Source organism: Emys orbicularis, chromosome 10 (genome assembly GCF_028017835.1).
Source record: "Emys orbicularis isolate rEmyOrb1 chromosome 10, rEmyOrb1.hap1, whole genome shotgun sequence".
Taxonomy (NCBI): Eukaryota; Metazoa; Chordata; order Testudines; family Emydidae; genus Emys; species Emys orbicularis.
In genome coordinates this window covers 63,412,258-63,432,388 of record NC_088692.1, presented here as the reverse complement: position 1 = coordinate 63,432,388, position 20,131 = coordinate 63,412,258, and the positions used below count along the sequence as shown (strand labels likewise).

The 20,131-nt window shown below is 54.8% G+C and overlaps 1 protein-coding gene across 1 annotated transcript in view; it reads left to right on the top strand.

Annotated features, from left to right (window-relative positions):
* The first annotated feature begins 1,341 nt into the window (after positions 1-1,341).
* The window catches only part of MINDY2 (MINDY lysine 48 deubiquitinase 2), a 115,564-nt gene continuing 96,774 nt past the window's right edge, over positions 1,342-20,131 (top strand). Inside the window, exon 1 of the mRNA XM_065412009.1 lies at positions 1,342-2,034. Coding sequence (XP_065268081.1) covers positions 1,342-2,034 — 693 coding nt within the window. The remainder of the gene's footprint in view (positions 2,035-20,131) is intronic.

Sequence of the window (20,131 nt, the reverse complement as noted above, 5' to 3'; positions counted from 1 at the left end):
ATCAGGGGTTCTCAAACTAGGGGTTGTGACCCATCAGGGGGTCACAAGGTTATTACATGGGGGGTCACAAACTGTCAGCCTCCACCCCAAACCCCGCTTCATTCCAGCATTTATAATAGTGTTATAAATTAAATATACTGTTTTAATATATTTAAGGGGGGGTCGCACTCAGAGGCTTGCTGTGTGAAAGGGGTCACTAGTACAAACGTTTGAGAACCACTGGACTAGATGGACCTTTGGTCTGACCCAGTATAGCCGTTCTTATGTTCTTTGTTACCGCTCAGGAAAGCAGCTGCACTGTTTCTTTAAAAAGGCTGTGACCGGAGCCCTCTGCGCAGGTCCTATGCCCCGAGTTTCAACTTCCTGCAAAATAGTGAGAGATCATTGCAAACGTAATTGTTGTGAGCCCAGATTCCTTTTCGCTGCAGCAGTGTGCGCTGCCCGCTCCTAACACGCTATTCCAGAACTCGTGCAGGGCTTGCAATGAATTGAAAGGTCTTAAAAACTATCTAAGGCACATCTCATTCACACAGCTGTATTGTGCCTTATATTTGTTCACAGACATCATTAGCAAAGTAACAGAGTAACTTGAGACTGAAAAGCAAACTGTTGTGTCCGGGGAGAGGAAAGCGGCTATTGGCTTTGAAAGGAAAATGTGGATCTTGAAAGACACATAAACACTTCAGCCTGTATGATAAAATGGAGAACCCGAGATTAAGTCAGCAAATTGGATATTGCTTGGGAATAGGGAGTCGGCTTTGTAGTTGTTTTTTGGCTTAGGAAACAGGTGCCTACCCTACGCATCCTGAAGGCACTAGCCATGCACACAATTACATAGTGGATGTCCAACGGGATATTGCAATTACCACATCCGAAATTGTCAAGCCGGGCTGGCTAGCGCGTTCCTCCTGCTGCTGGGCCGAGCGCGCGCCTCCTGCTCTTAGCACCCTCCCAACCCGTTCCCTCGGGCTCGCGCCGCTGGGCCGCGCGCAGTTCCGCGCCGCTCCCTCTCGGACTCAAACCAGTTGGCGCTGCGTAACCTGCTTCTCGCGCCCTTCGCTTCCTTGGGCTCGCGTCGCTCTTGGCCCGCCACCGCTAGCGTACAACCAGCTCCTCGCTCCGCCCCTCCCCAGACTCAAATCAAGCCTCTAGGCCGCGCCTATCCTATTCCTCGCGCGCGCTCCCCACCCCAGCGGCGATCTGAAGCTGCTCTTCTCCCACCTACACGTCCTAGGGGCGGTGCCGTTGCCGCTGTCATGGCGTCCTGGGCGCTTCTGGCGAAGGAACTGCTTCTGCGGAGCCAGTAGAGAGCTAGGCAGGCGGGCAGGCGGCGGGCCGGCCATGGAGAGCTTGGCGCAGCCCCCGCCGCCCCCGGGCGCGCTGAAGAGGGGCGGCGGGGGCGCTGCGGGCCGAATCATCCTGGAGGGGTCAGTGGAGGAAGAGGCGGCGGCTAACGGGGGTAGTGGCAGGGATGGACCCGTCACTGCTGAGGAGGGCGGCGGGCAGTGGGGTCCTTCCCCTCTGCTTCTTCCCCCGCCTGCTGCGGGCCCCGGGAGGGACTCTCCTCCCGCGCTGGGGTCTCCTGTGTCTGCCACTGAGAACCGCCGGTCCGCTGCGGACTGCGCGGAGCCAGCAGTGACTGAGAGCCCTGAGGCGGCTCCTGCCTTGGAGAGCGGCCCCGGGGAGGCCGGCAGCAGCGGCGACCCCAGCCCCCCAGAGGAGGAGTCGCGGAGCTTGGACTCCCTGGAGTCCTTCTCCAACCTGCACTCCTGCTGCCCGAGCAGCTCCGAGCTCAATAGCGATGCCGAGGAGGTGGCGGCGGCAGCGGAGGGCAAGGCCCCGAGCCCCGGAGGGGATGGGCCCACGGCGGCGGCTCAGCTCTTGTCTGCCTCTAAGGAGCGCTTTCCCGGCCAGTCGGTCTATCACATCAAGTGGGTCCGCTGGAAGGAGGAGAATACCCCGATCATCACCCAGAACGAGAACGGGCCCTGCCCGCTGCTGGCCATTATGAACGTGCTGCTGCTGGCTTGGAAGGTATCGTATCCCCCGGGCCGGGAGTAATTGACAATATCTTTAGCTGTAGAAACGTACCTGAGGCTTCGCGCAGACACAGTTACAGTGTCTGTGATAGTGGAGATACGCACAAACCCGCACTACATATATTTCACTTTGTGTTGTGATTTGTATTGCTCTGGAAACGTACAAGATGCTTCACAAACCTAATAACTATTCCTGTAGCCTTGGAAACATGCACAGCACTTCTGTAATCACAAATCTATATACAGTAGTGTGGAAACATATACGCAGCTATTTATGTTAGACCTATTACTACAGCATTAGAAACTACACCGCTTAAACGCAAGCCTATTATTGTTTATATGCTTTATATAGCACTTCTCATACCAAATGCTGGGGGAAAGCATGGGATCTTGCAAAACAGTTCTATTATTTGTGTAGCACTGGCAATATAGGTAAGACTGTGTTTTATAAAGTGCTGCTATTACTTTTTAAATAGCAATAGTAATGTAGATGGTGCTTCACAAAACAAAAGCATAACAATGATATATTACTGGAAATATGTGTAGCAGTCTACTAAATAGAAATCTATTCTACAAATTCATGGGGATAGGAGCATACACAACAATTTGCAAAAATAACCTGTTTTCAGGAGTGCTGGGCCTGTATACAGTTCTTTATAAAATGCAAACCTATTATTGCTGTTTGGCACATTGATAACGGGCATGGTGCTTTACAAAGCACATCCCTAATAATAATTACTCAGCTGTAATTGTATGAAGCGTATTGTAAAGATCCAATATTATTTAGTATTATATATGCCAAGATTGTGCAAAGGACTGGGAACCAGAAACTCCCATGTTCTAATCCTGTCTTGAATAATGATTTCCACTGCAGCCTTGGATAAGTTATTTTAACTTCTGTCTCAATTTTCCCATCTATAAAATGGGGATAATCCTTATCTACAATTCATAGCATGGTGTTAGGATTAATATTTATAAGAGGATTTGAAAAGGAAGTAGCCATTAATGCAAAGTAGTAATTTGCATTCTGTTTTAAAACCAACCAGAGTGGGTTTTTCCTCTCAAGAAGAGCCAATAATCTAACCCAAACAGATGCACCTGACTGTTACCCCACATACTGTAAGATATTGTGACAGCTCAGGGCAATTGCATCTGTATTTCCCCTCATTGGTCCAGTGAAGGGCACCCACACTGAGGCTTCTAGCTTCTCAGCCATTTCCTTTGAGTGGAGACTCTCTCCCCCCCCCCCCCCCCCCACCATGGTATTTCCAAGATGCACCGTTCTCTGCCTTCATTATGTTGTTTGCAGCACAGACAGAGGTTGCCTGAGGATAACAACTTGCTTTCTCTTCAGAGATGGTCAATGCTTGTAATTGCTATAGTTATAAGTTACATGTTACATGTTCATTACAGCTTCAGCTCAGAACAAACACCCAGCCTTATGAGGCCTCAGCAGGCCAAGCCTTCCATCCCTACCCTAAGGAATGGGGCCCTCTGTGGACCAGGGGACCTGGCTGTTTGCTGGATCAAGAAAAAGGCTTTGAACCAGTTTAAAACAAGGTTGTTTATTCTTTGTCTGTTGGTCCCTGGATAATCCATTTTGACCTAGTGCAAACCTCTCCAGATGGGTGGCTTCAAAGGGTTGATAACAGAAGTAGTACATTAGCATTCCCCATCCTTACTAGTGAAAGTACATACAAAGACACAATAATACACAATTGCATTCTTAATACACTGTACCCCAAATGTCTTAACCCTCATTCAATAAGGTTAAACTTTACAGAATTAAGTTAATCTTAATTCCAGGATATTATCAGTCTATCATGAGTATCACTCAGGCAAGCAGCACAGGAAGGTTTAGTGCAAGAAGTAGTTTTTTTGAGGAATTTGAATGAGCAAGGGAAAGATAGTTGGCACTCCTGGAGTGGGAGGCTGTTTCAAATGTAGCAGGTGACATGAACAAAGTAAAGAGCCAAAAGTGGTTAAGAGGTAGGTGTTGGGAACCTTCAGGATGTACAAATGTCAGTGGAGGTTTTACCATTGACTTAAATGGGAGCAGCATTGGGCCAAATATTCATACAGCTTCGCTACTGAAATGCAGATATCTTTGGCATGTAGGGTGGCAATCAGAATTATACTATATTATACTTTCATAGTTAGAAGTGAAACTTGGTGGGTCCAGAGTTCAGGGGCAAATACACTTGACCTTACAGTAAGTTCTGTGGGATCTTTAATGACCACAGAGAGCAGACAAGATTTGCATTTGACTCAGGGAAGATGTCAAAAAAACCCTCAGAGATCTTCAGTATTTTCATTGAAAAACACAAAGTACAAACATCCTTCAGCTCCAGGCGGAGATGATCTTACAAAGCAAAAACCTACTTTTAAAATTAACCCAGACTGTCTCCTTCTCTAGAGTGAAGTGTTTTCGTGCCGTATTTATAGGATGAAACCCCAGATCAGGATGTTTGTATTAAGAAACAGTATTCTCCTACTAAATAGAGGGATTTTGTTTTAATTAGACAAAGATAAGTGTTGTTAATCCAACAATTATTGGTGGGTTTTTTTTTGGTAAAAATCATGAGGAAATATACCTCCTAAATATAGTCTAGTCATATATTTCATTTCTCATTAGAAAGAAGGGTGCAGTCATTATGACTAGGGCTCCGTGTCTGTCACTGAGGTCGCGGAAGTCATGGAGTCCGTGACTTCTGCAGCAGCCAGTGTGGCTGACCCCAGGGCCGCTCAAGCAGCTGACCCCACCGTCTGGCCGCACTGGGCGGCCTCGCAGCTGGCCGTACTTTTCTGCTTTTGACAAAACAGAGGGACACACAGGAAATGAAGAGATAGGATAGTAAGAGGTGGGGGGAATATGGCTTTTTTGTTGTTTTTTCGGCTACAAGATGGCTAGTCAGTTATGGATGGATGCTTTGGGGCTGGCAGGTTGGCCACAACAGCTGTTGCTCTGGATCCTGGCTTACCTTCCTGGTCAGGGACGTAATTTGCCTGGCCTTGTCAGGTTCCTCTCCTTCACTGCTCCTTCTAAGGCTGGACAGAGGTGGGCTGCCTCGTCTTGTCATGCTGGTGCTATGCGGTGCAGTTGGTCTTAGGATTGAGTGGAAAAGTTGAAACAGAGAGAGGACAGGAGGAAGATAGTGGAGGGATAAAAAGGGGGAGCACAGGAGGTTCCCATTGGTGTGCCAAGATCTGGGTTTCACAACAAAAAATTTCCATTACTATCTCACCCCCCAAAGTCTCTTCTTAGGGACCTCAAAAATGGGATGTTGAGTGGAATAGCCCCTCCTCATTATTTTGTCCACCAATTAGGCTTAATTTTTGCAGCACCAAATTGGGTCTGTTGATTTCTGGTTCCATACTCCTCTTGTTTACGGGAAGTGATCTTAACACAGTCCTTGGCTGGCCTTAGTAGACTGTCTTTTGCATTTATTTTTAAACAATTTTATATAACAGATAATTGGGACAGTTTATGAACCTTTACCTACTTTCCAGCAGTTAAACTCACAGTTGGAGTAGAACCTGTGATGCCCCAATTATTACAATGTATAATATGTATGTATAATTAACTCTTACACTCCACCCAAAATTGTACTTGACTTTTGTGCACTATGATCATGTGCCACTATGTATTTATATGAGTGAACAGTGTAATCTCTGATTTTATAAATAAGGTAACAGTGTTTCCCTGAAAAATCCAAAGTCTCTCTAATTTCAGGGCCTGTTCTAATATTCCTGTTAGTATTACAGAAGAGAGTTCTGTCCTGATTTATATAAATCCCAGCAGATTGGCTACCTGAAGTAGCTGCTAGCCAGCTAAATTGGTGAAACTGATTGCACACTGAGTGAGCATGCATGCATTTCAGAGACCTCCACTTAATTTGTTGTACAGTAATATTGCCCCCCTACATTTAATTAAAACTCCTGGTTAATGTGCCGCTCCCCCCCCCCACTTGCTTTACTTCCCCACCACCTCCTCCCAAACTATAATCAGATATATGTTGACACTGGTGAGAGTGGCAAGCTTATTGGCAGCTGATCTTCACCACATTTGTATGTAGCTGGCTACTGATCCAGGCTGAGGATAGGCGTCCACATTCTGCTCACTTTCCCTACACCATGGGTGAAAACTCGATTTGTGGCAGGGAATTGTGGGGATGGGAACAAGGGACTAAAGACTGAGAGTTAGTATAAAGAGATTGAGCGTACTGTGTGTGTTAGGGAGAGATATCATGAGATATCTAGAGTGGAAATGCAGAGCAGAATGCAGCAAGGATGTAGGGAGAAGAAAAAGTGGGGGGAGAGGGAAGAAAGATTAACATATAGAGAATAGAACAGTGGTCTCTCTCCTCCTTTCCTCACCCACCAAACCCTTTACCTCCATAGGTGTTTGTTTACCTTGAAAATCTGGTCACCCTATAGACAAACATGTTATGGACTCAAACTATTGTAAATAACATTTACAGCAACTCAGAGTAAGGGGTATGTCATGGTTACAGGGCTAACAGCATCTCTGTGCCTTTCTTGAGTGCATCCCCTCAGGTGACTTGTGCTTTTACCTATCCTGGGGTGGAATTCCACAACTCTCCCACTCTTAAAGTAGACCCAGGGCTACAATATCCTGTGTATCAACTGTTCTTACCTAGCAGGTCTGACTGACTTCATACACTTGTGGTTCTTCCTTTCAGGAGTCTGAACAGAAGCATATGGTGATCAGACTTCTTAAAACCAATGTATTATTTATTTTAGCAATAAGAGCAAAACATTTAGAAAAGAGGATTTTAAAACAGTTAACGCCCATGCCTAATTTACCTAAAGGCTTACCATCCTCTGACGGTAATCTGGGTACGCCTAACTTCTTCAGGCACCCCATCCTGTCTCTCTAGTCCCTCCCCTTGATAATTACCCGATTCTCTTGGGAATGTTCCTTTAACCTGCCAGAAGTCTTTCATGTCCTGTGCTTACAGGAGTTTTGTGGATTAGCTGTAGAGGGGGCAAAATCTTCAAAGTCAATCATGGGATTGTTCCTTAACCCTCATGTGTTTGCAGAGATGTAGTTTTTCTTAAGCCATTCCTTCCCTTCTTGCCTGTGTTTTTTTTTTTCCCCCCCCAGACTCTCCTGTTGTGTTAAATCAATATAGTGATACAGAAATCATCTAAATAACCAGGTTAATATACAGTATTCATAGAGTCATAAGACTGGAAGGGACCTCAAGAGGTCATCTAGTCCAGTCCCCTGCACTCATGGCAGGACCAAGTATTATCTAGACCATCCCTGACAGGTGTTTGTCTAACCTGCTCTTAAAAATCCCCAATGATGGAGATTCCACAATCTCCCTAGGCAATTTATTCCAATGCTTAATCACCCTGACAGTTAGGAAGTTTTTCCTAATGTCCAACCTAAATCTCCCTTGCTGCAATTTAAGCCCATTGCTTCTTGTCCTATCCTCGGAGGTTAAGAACAATTTTTCTCCCCCCTCCTTGTAACAGCCTTTTACATACTTGAAAACTGTTATCTCCCCCCTCAGTCTTTTCTTTTCCAGACGAAAAAAACCCATTTTTTTTTTTTTCAATCTTCCCTCATAGGTCATGTTTTCTAGACCTTTAATAATTTTTGTTGCTCTTCTCTGGACTCTCTCCAATTTGTCCACATCCTTCCTGAAATGTGGCACCCAGAACTGGACACAATACTACAGTTGAGGCCTAATCAGCGTAGTGTGGAGTGGAAGAATGACTTCTTGTGTCTTGCTTACAACACTCCTGCTAATACATCCCAGAATGATGTTCCCTTTTTTTGCAACAGCCTTACACTATTGACTCATATTTAGCTTGTGACCCTATGACCCCCAGATCCCTTTCCAAAGTACTCCTTCCTAGGCAGTCATTTCCCATTTTGTATATGTGCAACTGATTGTTCCTTCCTAAGTGGAGTACTTTGCATTTGTCCTTATTTAATTTCATCCTGTTTACTTTCAGACCGTTGCTTCAGTTTGTCCAGATCATTTAGAATTATCCTATCCTCCAAAGCACTTGCAACCTCTCCCAGCTTGGTATCATCTGCAGTGTACTCTGAATGCCATTATCTAAATCACTGATGAAGATATTGAACAGAACCGGACCCAGAACTGTTCCCTGCGGGACCCCACTCATTATGCCCTTCCAGCATGACTGTGAACCACGGATAATTACTGATAAATACTCTCTGTAGCCCTTTGCGCACCCACCTTATAGTAGCTCCATCTAGGTTGCATTTCCGTAGTTTGTTTATGAGAAGGTCATGCCAGACTGTATCAAAAGTTTTACTAAAGTCAAGATATATCATGTCTACCGCTTTCCCCCGTAAAAGGGTTAACCAGGGCTCGACCCTCTCCGGGGCGTCGGGGAACCACACCGGCTCCCTACATACAGTTATTGTTCGGAGAATTAGTCTGTCCGCGGGGGTCTCCCTCGGCAGCCCTTGCGCTAACTGAAAAACAATGGAAGCCCAGGCCCCGGGTCAGGGCGGGCAACAATGAGTCACGGGCTCAGACCCTCAGGCAGGGCTAAGCAGGAGCAGTACAATTAATAGCAGGCCCAGGCCATAGGTCAGGGCGGGGCAATGCAGAGTCAGAGCTCAGGCCCTCAGGCAGGGCTGAGCAACCACAGCATAAACAGTAGGGAGCCCAGGCCCTGGGTCAGGGCGGGGTAACAATGGGTCAGGGCTCAGGCCCGCAATCAGGGCTGAGCAACAACAGTACAATTAATAGTAAGCCCAGGCCCTAGGTCAGGGCGGGGCAGTGCAGAGTCAGAGCTCAAGCCCTCAGGCAGGGCTGAGAAACAACAGTAGTCCCTAAGCCTCCAAAGGCCTGGGAGAGGGGGAGATTGCCACCCACGGGTTGGGTGGCAGGGGGGACGCAGGCCCTCCCACTCCACTGTGTCCCAGCCCGGGGCCCTAGCAGCAGCAGAAGACTCGCTGCTTAGTGGGGATCCTGGCCGCAACACACTGACATGGGCTCTGGCAGTGCTGCAGCCAGACTAGGGTTGGCTGCCCCCGGGCTACTTCCAGACTCCCCCTCTGGTAGTACCTGGGACTGGGTGTTGTCCTCTGGGGGATCCAGCACCATAGGTTCCTCCGGGTAGTGGGCGCAGGGCGGGCCCGGCAACTCCTCCGGGTAGTGGGCGCAGGGCGGGCCCGGCAACTCCTCCGGGTAGTGGGCGCAGGGCGGGCCCGGCAACTCCTCCGGGTAGTGGGTGCAGGCCTTGGGCCGCGGAGTTTTCCCAGTCACGAGCTAGGCTGGAGACATCCGGTCTCTCCGGCGGCTGGGGCCTTACTGACCTCTGAGGGCGAGCCTTTATACTTCCGGGTCGCCGCCTGACCCTCTGAGGGACGGGCTCTTCCCTCTCCGGGGCGGCGGGGAGCCACACCGCCTCCCTACAGGGAGGGATCAGTCCGCTGTGGCTGGAGCTCTCCCTCTTCCTCTTCTTCTGGGCTGCTGCTGGCTAGAGCTCCTACTCCCACCCCCTTCCTGGGCTGCTGCTGGTCGGAGTCTCCCTCCCTGGACTACTACTACTGCTGCTGACTGAGTGAGTGGGGGGGGGGCCCTTGCCGGCCTGCCCCCCCCCCCCCCGCCTCTGGAGGGAGAAGCACGGGCCCCAACACCATCTAGGGGTCCCTCCTGCCTGCCTGCTTGGCCGGCTGACTGCTGCTTGCTGCTGCTGCTGGGTTGGAGCTGCTGCCACCGTCGTGGAGTGAGAAGAGACTGGGTTCCTGTTGAGGGATATTGTGGAGGGGGTTTGTTTAAGAACTGAGTATTGAGTGACTTTGACCATCTCTGCTCCTGGGGTGGTGGTGACTCCAATTGCTGTTGAAGGGAGCGAGGGGGTGGGGCGCAGAGCCCTCCCCCTCGTCCATCTGCTCCCCCTCTGCCACCGCCCCCACCGCTGCCCCCTCTACCGTCCCACGTACCGCCTGGACCTGCTCTTCGCCCCTCGACGGGCATCCAGGACTGTTTGTCTGCAGTAGTGAGCGGCAAGGACTGAGTTACACAAGCGCCTGTGGGCGCACCTACCTTCCCACCTTGGACTTATCCTGCCCCCCAGCTGCGTTTGGCTGGTGGGCCACCCTCCCTGTGGTCCCCCTGTGTTAGTTGGCCCTCCCCTGTCCTGCCCGTTACCTGCTTTGAGCCTCTCTGTTAGTTTGCCTGCCCCGCCCTAGCCCTTCAGCATTTGTTACTTGCCCCGCCCCGAATTTTAGCTTTGGTTAGGGTGCCTGCCCCGCCCTTGCCCTTGTAGTTTCCCTCCCTGGACTTTGCCTGCCCCCTTGGTTTTCCCCTTTGCTTCCCCTTGCCCCCCCCTCCAGTTTGGTGTGTTTTGCCTGTGCGCCCATGCTCCCCCCGTAGGCGCTTGTGCCCCTTTTCAGTTGCCCCCTCGCACTGTTCACAGCCTTCCCACTGATATTGTAGTCCCTCCCCCCCCAGTGCAGCCGGAGGAGCCGGTATCCCTCTTTAGCACCTGTGCCCCCCTTTTCGTCCCTGCGTGCTCCACCGTTGGCGCCCTCCTCCCCAGCCTGCAGCCTAGCGGGGAGAGCGGTTGCTTTTTCCTGGTTCTCCTGCCACCCACCCCAGGGGCGCCCTCCTTCCCTTACCGTAGCCTAACAGGGAGGAGTGGTTAGCCCCCTCCCCATATTCCCTGTCTCCCCCCCACCCCTCCTGCTGAATCCTCCTCCCCTGCGTCTTGCCTAGCGGGGAGGAGTAGTTACCTGTCACCCCCCCCCCCCCCACTAGAGCCTCTCTGAGCCATCATGGCAGAGGACCCTGTTCCTGCCCCTGCCCCTGCCTCTGCTTCGACCCCTTCCCCGGCCCCTGCCTCTGCTCCTGCCTCTGCTGACCCCGTGGTTTCCCCGTTACCCCCGCCCGCCCCAGTGGCTGACCCTTCGGCTACCCCTGGCCTAGACTCCGCCGCTGCCACGGCTGCCCCCTCCACCGGCAGGAAGGGCCAAGGCAAGAAGAAGGGCAAGGGCCCCGCCCGTAAGGCCACACCTCCTGCGGGCGAGGCTGCCCTCCCCGCCGCGGCCCCGACACCTGCCGCGGCCCCTCCCTCTCCTGCCGTCCCTTCCACCACCTCTGGGGGCGCTCCATCTCGGGCCCCCAGAGCATACGCTCAGGTGGCCGCCGCCCCTCCGCATGCCGCCGCACCATCCGCCCCGACCGCCGCCTCCGGACCCATCCCTGGTGGCCGAGGCCCCTTCCCCTCACTAACTAGGAGGCATGGCGTCCGCTGCCACCTGGTGCCTGCCTCGCCCCACATCGAGACCTACGTGCGGGTGTTGGCGAGGGTGGTGGGGCCCATGGCCATCGGGGCGGCCTCCAAAATGTACGGGAAGGCTGTGTTCTTCCTGGCGTCGGAGGCCGCCGCGCAGGAGGCGGTGGAAAGGGGCCTGGCGGTGGGGGGTGTGTTTGTCCCCTTAGAACCCCTGGAGGACCTGGGCATCCGGGTGGTCTTGACCTCCGTCCCGCCCTTCCTCCCCAACGCTGCCCTGTTGCCTGCCCTCTCCACCCTGGGGAAGCCCATCTCCGTTCTCAGCCCTCTCTCGTTGGGCTGTAAGGACCCCGCCCTCCGTCACATCCTGTCCTTCCGCCGGCAGGTCCAGCTCCAAGTACCGCCGGCGGCGCGTGGCGGAGTGGCGCTCGAGGGGTCCTTCCTGGTGTCCTACCAGGTGGCCCACCATCGGGTCCATTATTCAACGGGGGAGGCCCGGTGCTTCCTCTGCCGGGCGACGGGGCATGTCCAGAGGGACTGTCCCCTGGCCCAGCACGGAGGGGCATCCGGGACCCCCGGGAGGGCGCCGGCCCTGTCACCGCCGGCGACCCTGGCGGCCCGGCTATCGCGGTTGCCGTTCCTCCTCCTTCTACCGTAGCCCCCGCTCGGGCCGCGGGGACGGCCGAGCGGGCGGGCCTCGCCTCCAGCGAGTCTAGTTCGGCGGGGCCCGTGGAGGAGAGGGCGGGGAGGCCTCTGCCGGCCGCGGGAGAGGGCCCGCCCCAGGGGGAGGTTTCTCTTCCCCCCGCTGTCCCGCCCTTGCCGCCCCGAGCCCCGAAACCATTGTCCTTGCCCTCTGGCCCTGCCCCTGCTGACCGGCCCTCCACCTCCACTTCCACCTCGGCGGGCTGGGTGACCGTCCGGGGGAAGCGCGGCGCCCGCAGATCGCGGGCTCGATCCCTCCCCTCCGATGAGGAGGGAGAGCAGGCCCCCCGAAAGATGCTGCGGGGGGCTGAGGTTGTTAGCTCTTCTACCGCGCCCCCGGACGGTGCCCAGCAGGAGGTGCCGGCCATGGACACCGTGGCAGCGGACGGAGAAACTCCTGTTCCCCTTGTTGAGCCCCCCCCTACGGAGGCTCTGGTGGCGAGTCCCTCGGCCCTTATTCCTCCTGTGCCCCCCGCCGCCGATGCCGGGGCGGTTGTTGTCTCCGTGACTGGCGGGGAGGTTGCCGGGGCCGAGGGAACCGCGTTCACCTCCATCTTTGATGAGATCGAGGCCCTGGGTCTGACCCCGGTCACTCAGGGGGAGGACGACCCTCCACCAGCGGGCCTCGATCTGGGCGGCGGCTTAGTTCCGCCGCCCCCGACCTTGTCCTTGGGGAACCCTTGGCCCTACCCGTCAGCCCGGCCGCAAATACCACCTCATGCGAGGCCGCCGAGCCCCTCGGGGCGGCGGCCGCCGTTGAGCGGCCGGTTCCTGACCCTGATCCTGCCCTTTCTCCCGTTCCTATCCCCGAAGCTTCCTCTCTCCCTGCTTCCTCCGTCCCCTCGACCCAAGACCCTGGTCGAGAGGAGCCGCACCCTAGCGGCTCGGTTGGCGGAGATCCAGAGCCCGTTCCCGTCCCTGCCCCTGATCCTGTCCCTTCTTCTGCCCCAGTCCCAGTTCCTGCCTCGAACCCTGTCCCTGATCCCGCCCTTACCCCCGATCCTGCCCCTAAGGTGTCACCTGTCTCTCTCCCTTCCACCTCCAGTTCCACTGCCGCCCCCGGTGTTGTCACATTTCCGATACCTACAGACAACCCTCAGGGGGCGGTTTTCGTGTCTCCCCTTCCCATCACTGTAGGGGCTGCATTATTCCCTCCGCCGCCCTCTCCTTTGCCGGGGATGGGGACGGGCTGCCCGGCGCAGCAGCGCCGGAGCTTGGCCCCTTGTTTGCCCGTCTCCGTGGGCCGCGAGGACCTTTCAGGGGCCCCACCGGAGGACGGCGGCGACTTGGCCGCTGCCTTCCCCCCTGCGCTGAGGGATGAGCTGCGCCTCTTTCTATCGGACACCCGCGGCTCAAAGGGCAAGGTGCAGCTCGCCCTTCAGCGCTGGGGGGATTTCCATCGTGTCCTCCGGGCCGTGAAGGCGCTTTTGGGGGAGGGGAGAGGGACCGGGCGGCAGGACATCGCGGCCTATCGGAGGGCCCGCAAGTTCCGCGACTCCCTCTTGACCTTTGGGGTCGAGACCGGGCTCTAGCGGGGCTCGCTGGAGGCCGTCGATCCCCCTGCCCGTGAGGATCCGCTCCAGCCCTCGCTATGACTGTCACCGTCTTTGCATCGTTAAACACCCGGGGCTGTAGAGTGGGTCTCCGCAGGAGCCAGGTGCTCTCCTTCCTTCGGGAGGGGGGGTACTCTGTGATCTTCCTGCAGGAGACCCACATGGCTCCAGCCCGTCGAGGCTAGCTGGCGGCTGGAGTGGGGGGACGGGGTCTATTTTAGCCACCTCAGCGCCCATTCGGCTGGGGTGGCCACCCTGTTCTCCCCCGAGCTACGGCCCGAGGTGCTGGGGGTCGCCGAGGTCGTGCCGGGCCGCCTGCTGCACGTCCGGGCCCGTGTCGAGGGGCTGCTTTTAAACCTAGTCAACGTCTATCCCCCGAACACGGGCCCGGAACGAGTGCCTTTTTACCGGCAGGCGGCGGCCTTCCTCGGCACCCTGGATCCTCACGAGTGCCTGGTCCTGGGCGGGGACTTCAACACCACTCTCGAGGACGAGGACCGCTCAGGGCTTGAGACTTCCCAGGCAGCCGCGGGTGTCCTCAGGGAGATCGTGGACCATCACTCCCTGGTGGACGTCTGGCGCGACCACCACCCGGACGACGACACCACCTTCACCTATGTCCGGGTGGAGGACGACCGGTCGCGCCACTCCCGGTTGGACCGTATCTATTTGTCACGCTTTCATCTGTCCCGGGCCCACGCCTCCGGCATCCGGCGGGCCCCGTTCACGGATCACCACCTGGTGACCGTGACGGCCTCTCTCAGTTCTGAGAGGCCGGGGCCAGCCTATTGGCATTTTAATAATAGTTTGCTGGAGGACGTGGGCTTCGTGGCGGCCTTCCGGGAGTTCTGGCTGGCCTGGCGGGGGCAGCGGCGCGCCTTTCCCTCGGCACGGCGGTGGTGGGACGTGGGGAAGGTCCGCGTGCGGCTCTTCTGCCGAGACTACAACCGGGGAGCCAGCCGGCGGAGGGATGCGTTGATAGGGCAGTTGGAGCGGGAGGTCTTAGAGCTAGAGAGGCGTCTGGCCTCCGGCCCCGAGGATCCACCCCTCTGCGCGGCGTACCGGGAGAAGCGGGAGGAGCTCCGGGCCCTGGAAGACCACCGGGCCCGGGGCGCGTTCGTTCGATCCCGCATCCGTCTCCTTCGGGAGATGGATCGCGGCTCCCGCTTCTTCTACGCCCTGGAGAAAAAGAGGGGGGCCAAAAAGCATGTCACCTGCCTCCTGGCGGAGGATGGTGCCCCCCTCACGGATCCGGGAGAGATGCGTGGAAGGGCCAGGGCCTTCTACGCCGCTCTTTTCTCCCCGGATCTGACCGAAGCCGAGGCCCGCAGGGTGCTCTGGACCGAGCTCCCGACGGTCAGCGCGGGCGACCGAGACCGGCTGGAGCTGCCTCTCTCTCTGGCCGAGTTCTCGGAAGCCCTCCGTCTCATGCCCACCAACAAATCTCCGGGCATGGATGGGCTGACCGTGGAGTTCTACCGCGTGTTTTGGGACGTCCTCGGCCCAGACCTCGTCACCGTCTGGGCCGAGTCCTTGCAAAGCGGGGTCCTCCCTCTCTCGTGCAGGCGAGCTGTGCTCGCCCTGTTGCCGAAGAAGGGGGACCTCCGCGATTTACGGAACTGGCGTCCCGTCTCGCTCCTCAGCACGGACTATAAGGTCGTAGCGAAGGCCATCTCGCTGGGGTCCGTGCTGGCGGACGTGGTCCATCCCGACCAGACCTACACCGTCCCGGGCCGGAGCATCTTTAATAACCTGTACTTGGTCCGGGACCTATTAGAGCTGGGGCGTAGGGATGGTCTGTCGTTCGCCCTCCTGTCCCTGGACCAGGAGAAGGCGTTCGACAGGATGGACCACGGGTATCTCCTGGGCACTCTGCGGGCGTTCGGCTTCGGGCCCCAGTTTGTGAGTTTTCTCCAGGTGCTGTACGCTGAGGCGGAGTGTCTGGTCAGGCTCAACTGGACCCTGACCGAGCCGGTCAGCTTCAGGCGGGGAGTACGGCAGGGGTGCCCCCTCTCGGGCCAGCTGTATGCTCTGGCGATCGAGCCCTTCCTCTGCCTCCTCCGTCGGAGGTTGGCGGGGTTGGCGCTTCGGGAGCCGGAGCTGCGGCTGGTCCTGTCGGCGTACGCCGACGACGTGCTCCTCGTGGTCCAGGACCCAGGCGACCTGGTGCGGGTGGAGGCCTGCCAGGCCGTTTACTCGGCGGCCTCCTCCGCCTGGGTCAACTGGGTCAAGAGCTCTGGCCTGGTGGTCGGGGACGGGTGGCGGGCGAGCTCCCTCCCACCCGCGCTTCAAGCCATTAGGTGGAGCGCGGGTCCGCTGCTCTATCTCGGCGTTTACCTTTCCGCCACGCATCCTTCTCCGCCGGAGAACTGGCAGGATTTAGAGGTCAGGGTGGGTGAGCGGCTGCAGAGATGGACAGGACTGCTCCGGTGTCTCTCCCTGCGAGGGAGGGCACTGGTGCTGAACCAGCTCGTCCTGTCCATGCTCTGGCACCGGCTCAACACCCTGAGCCCGGTCCCGGGGTTCCTGGCCAGGCTCCAGAGGACGGCCCTGGATTTTTTCTGGCCGGGACTGCACTGGGTCTCTGCAGGGGTTCTGAGTCTTCCCCTGGAGGAGGGAGGACAGGGCCTGGTCTGTCTTCCGCCTCCAGGCCCTGCAGAGTCTCCTTTATGGTACAGGTAGTCCGGCGTGGAGCACGTTAGCGCACGCCTTCCTCCGCCGCCTCTGAGGGCTCCGATACGACCGGCAGCTCCTTTTTCTTCACCCGAGAGGTCTTCCACGAGACCTCTCGGAGCTGCCGGTCTTCTACCAGGACCTCCTCCGGACCTGGAAGCTTTTTTCGGCGACCAGGTCCATTGTGGCCACCGAGGGCGCGGACCTCCTCGCGGAGCCCCTGCTGCACAACCCCGATCTCCGTGTGCAGGTGGCGGAGTCTCCCTTGGTGAGCCGGAGGTTGGTCCTGGCAGAAACCACCAGGATCGGAGACCTCCTGGACTACGCCAGGGGTGATTGGGTGGATCCCCGCGCGCTTGGCCGGCGCATGGGGCTCTCCACCCTTGCGACCCCTCTGCGTGTACTCCAGGAGGTGGGCGCTGCCTTGTCGCCCCCTTCTCTCAGCTTCCTGGGGCGGGCCCTGCGAGAGGGCGCTCCCCGCCCACCCCTCACCCCGGGCCCTCCGGACCTTTTTATCGGGCCCCTGTTCCGCGAGCCCCCCCCCGGCTCCCCCGCTCCCACAATCCGAGCCGGCTGCACGCTCTGCAGCCGGTCCGGTTTCGAACCGCGCCCAGAGACCACCTGTACACGCTTGTGCTCCACACGTTGCATCTCCTCACCCTCGCGTCCCGCCCTGACACCAAATGGCGGGACTATCTAATGCCTGTGGAGGGTGAGGAGCCCCGGTGGGCCAGCCTTTATTCTACCTTAGTCCCAAGGCCCGCCGGGGACATTGGTTGGCGGCTCCTTCACGGAGCCGTGAGCACGGGCGTGCACCTGGCGCGGTTCACCCCTATTCCCGAGGCCTGCCCATTCTGCAGCGTGAGGGAGACCCTGGCGCACGCCTACCTTGAGTGCGCCAGGTTGCAGCCCCTGTTCCGGCTCCTCCAGAACCTCTTGTTGAGGTTCTGGCTGAACTTTTCCCCACACCTGTTCATTTATGCACACCCTATCCGTGGCCCCACTAAGTCGCGAGACCTCCTTGTCAACCTCTTCCTGGCTTTAGCTAAACTTACCATCTATAATACCAGGGAGAGGATATTGGATGAGGGGGTGCTCTGCGACTGTGGGGCCTATTTCCGTACCTCCCTAGTTTCACGTCTCCGGGCAGAGTTCCACTGGGCAGCGTCCGCTGGCTCCTTTGCCACCTTTGAGGAGCAGTGGGCGCTGTCCGGGGTTCTCTGCTCGGTGTCCCCATCCGGTGCCCTGATTTTGAACCTTTAACCGTCACTTCACTCCCTGTTTTTTCATTAGTTGTCCCACGAGATTATTTGGTTCCTGAGTCCAGTGGTCCCTCCCGCTAGGCTGGGGGAGGGGCCTTTAGAAGTGGGCGGGCAAGCCCGCCCATTTCCCAGTTGTTACCAATATGGCCTCACTACACCCCCCCCCCCCCCCCCATCCACAAGGCTTGTTATTCTGTCAAAGAAAGCTATCGGGTTGGTTTGACACAATTTGTTTTTGACAAATCCATGCTGACTGTTACTTATCACCTTGTTATCTTCTAGATGTTTGCAAATTGATTGCTTAATTATTTGCTCCATTATCTCTCTGGGTACAGAAGTTAAGCTGACTGGTCTGTAATTCCCTGGGTTTTCCTTATTTCCTTCTTTATAGATGGGAACTATATTTGCCCTTTTCCAGTCTTCTGGAATCTCTCCCATCTTCCATGACTTCTCAAAGATCATCTCTAATGGCTCAGATATCTCCTCAGACAGCTCCTTGAGTATTCAAGGATGCATTTCATCAGGCCCTGGTGGCTTGAAGACATCTAATTTGTCCAAGTAATTTTTAACTTGTTCTTTCCCTATTTTAGCCTCTTCTGATCCTACCTCATTTTCACTGGTATTCACTATGTTAGACCTCCAGTCACCACCCACCTTCTTGGTGAAAACCATGATACAGAAGTCATTAAGCACCTCTGCCATTTCCACATTTTCTGTTACAGTTTTTCTCCCCTCATTGAGTAACCAGCCTACCCTGTCCTTGGTCTTCCTCTTGCTTCTAATGTATTTGTAGAATGTTTTCTTGTTACCCATTATATTTCTAGCTAGTTTGATCTCATTTTGTGACTTGGCCTTTCTAATTTTGTCCCTACATACTTGTGTTATTTGTTTATATTTATCCTTTGTAATTTGACCTAGTTTCCACTTTTTGTAGGACTTTTTTTTTTATTTTTAGATCATTGAAGATCTCCTAGTTAAACCAGCGGTGTCTCTTGCCCTACTTCCTATCTTTCTTACGCAGTGGGATAGTTTGCTCTTGTGCCCTTAATAATGTCTCTTTGAAAAACTGCCGTGTTGTACCTGCGAGAACAGAAAAGACCACCTGGTCGGCCTCCAAGAAGATGGGAAGATGACATTGTAAAACGTTTCGGACGAACGTGGAGAAGAAAGGCGGACATGTTGTGATTGGCGCAGTCTTAACAACAGCTGAAGACCGATCGATCCAGGTGGTGAAAAACTGCCAAATGTCTTCTATTATTTTTCCCCTTAGACTTGCTTCCCGTAGGATCTTACCTACCAACTCCCTGAGTTTGCTGAAGTCTGCCGCCTTGAAATCCATTGTCTTTATTTTGCTGTTCTCCCTCCTACCATTCCTTAGAATCTTGAACTCATCATTTCATGATCACTTTCACCCAAGCTGCCTTCCACTTTCAAATTCTCAGCCAGTTCCTCCCTATTTGTCAAAATCAAATCTAGAACAGCCTCTCCCTGGTTACTATCTCCGCCTTCTGAAATAAAAAATTGTCTCCAATACATTCCAAGAACTTGTTGGATAATCTGTGCCCTGCTGTATTATTTTACTAACAGATGTCTGGGTAGTTGAATTCCATCACTACCAAGTCCTGTGCTTTGGATGATTTTGTCAGCTGTTTTAAAAAAAAAGCCTCTTCTTCCCAGTTAGGTGGTCTGTAGTAGACCCCTACCATGGCATCACCCTTGTTTTTTACTCCTTTTATCCTTACCCAGAGACTTTCAACAAGTTTCTCTCCTATTTCCATCTCAATCTCAGTCCAAGTATATACATTTTTAATATATAAGCCTACACCTCCTCCCTTTTTTCCTGGCCAGTCCTTCCTGAGCAAGCTGTACCCTTCTATACCAACATTCCAGTCATGTGTATTATCCCACCAGGTCTCTGTGATGCCAACTATGTCATAGTTTTGTTTGTTTACTAGCATTTCAAGTTCTTCCTGCTTATTCTCCATACTTCTTGCATTAGTATACAGACATCTAAGATTTGATTTCCCTCCCCCATCCAGTTCTGTCTTGTCCCTTTATCCCTGCTATAACAGCCCATGCTCCCTCCAAATTCCAAACCTTCTCCCAGGTCTCCATGTTCTTGCCTGTGGGCTTTGATCACCTGCCCCCTTCAAACCTAGTTTAATGCCCTCCTCACTAGGTTAGCCAGTCTGTATCCAGATATGCTCTTCCCCTTCCTCGATAGGTGGACCCCATCTCTCCTTAGAAGTCTTTCTTCCTGGAACAGCATCCCTGTTCGCCAGCTCCCTAACTAACTATAGTTAGTTAGTTGTTTCTCTAAGTTTCAGTTACGAGGTCCTTCTCTTCCCCCTTCTTCCCCCCCACCTTTCTTCCCTGACACCGGGGCATGCCTCGGTTGCCAGGTTTCAAATCTTGTGAAGTGTGCGGTAAACTGATGCCAAAAAGTGACCTGCACACTTCTTGTTGGAAGTGTCTTGGCGAGAGTCACCAAAAGGACAAGAGCCGCATTTGTAAAGGGTTTCGGACGAGGGCCCTTAAGGGTCGTGAGCAGAGCCTCAGAATTATCCTCATGGAGGCAGCCCTCCACCCAGAGTCCGACCCTGGGTTAGCAGAGCCTGTGCCGAGCACCACCTCCTCGGTGCACAGCTCA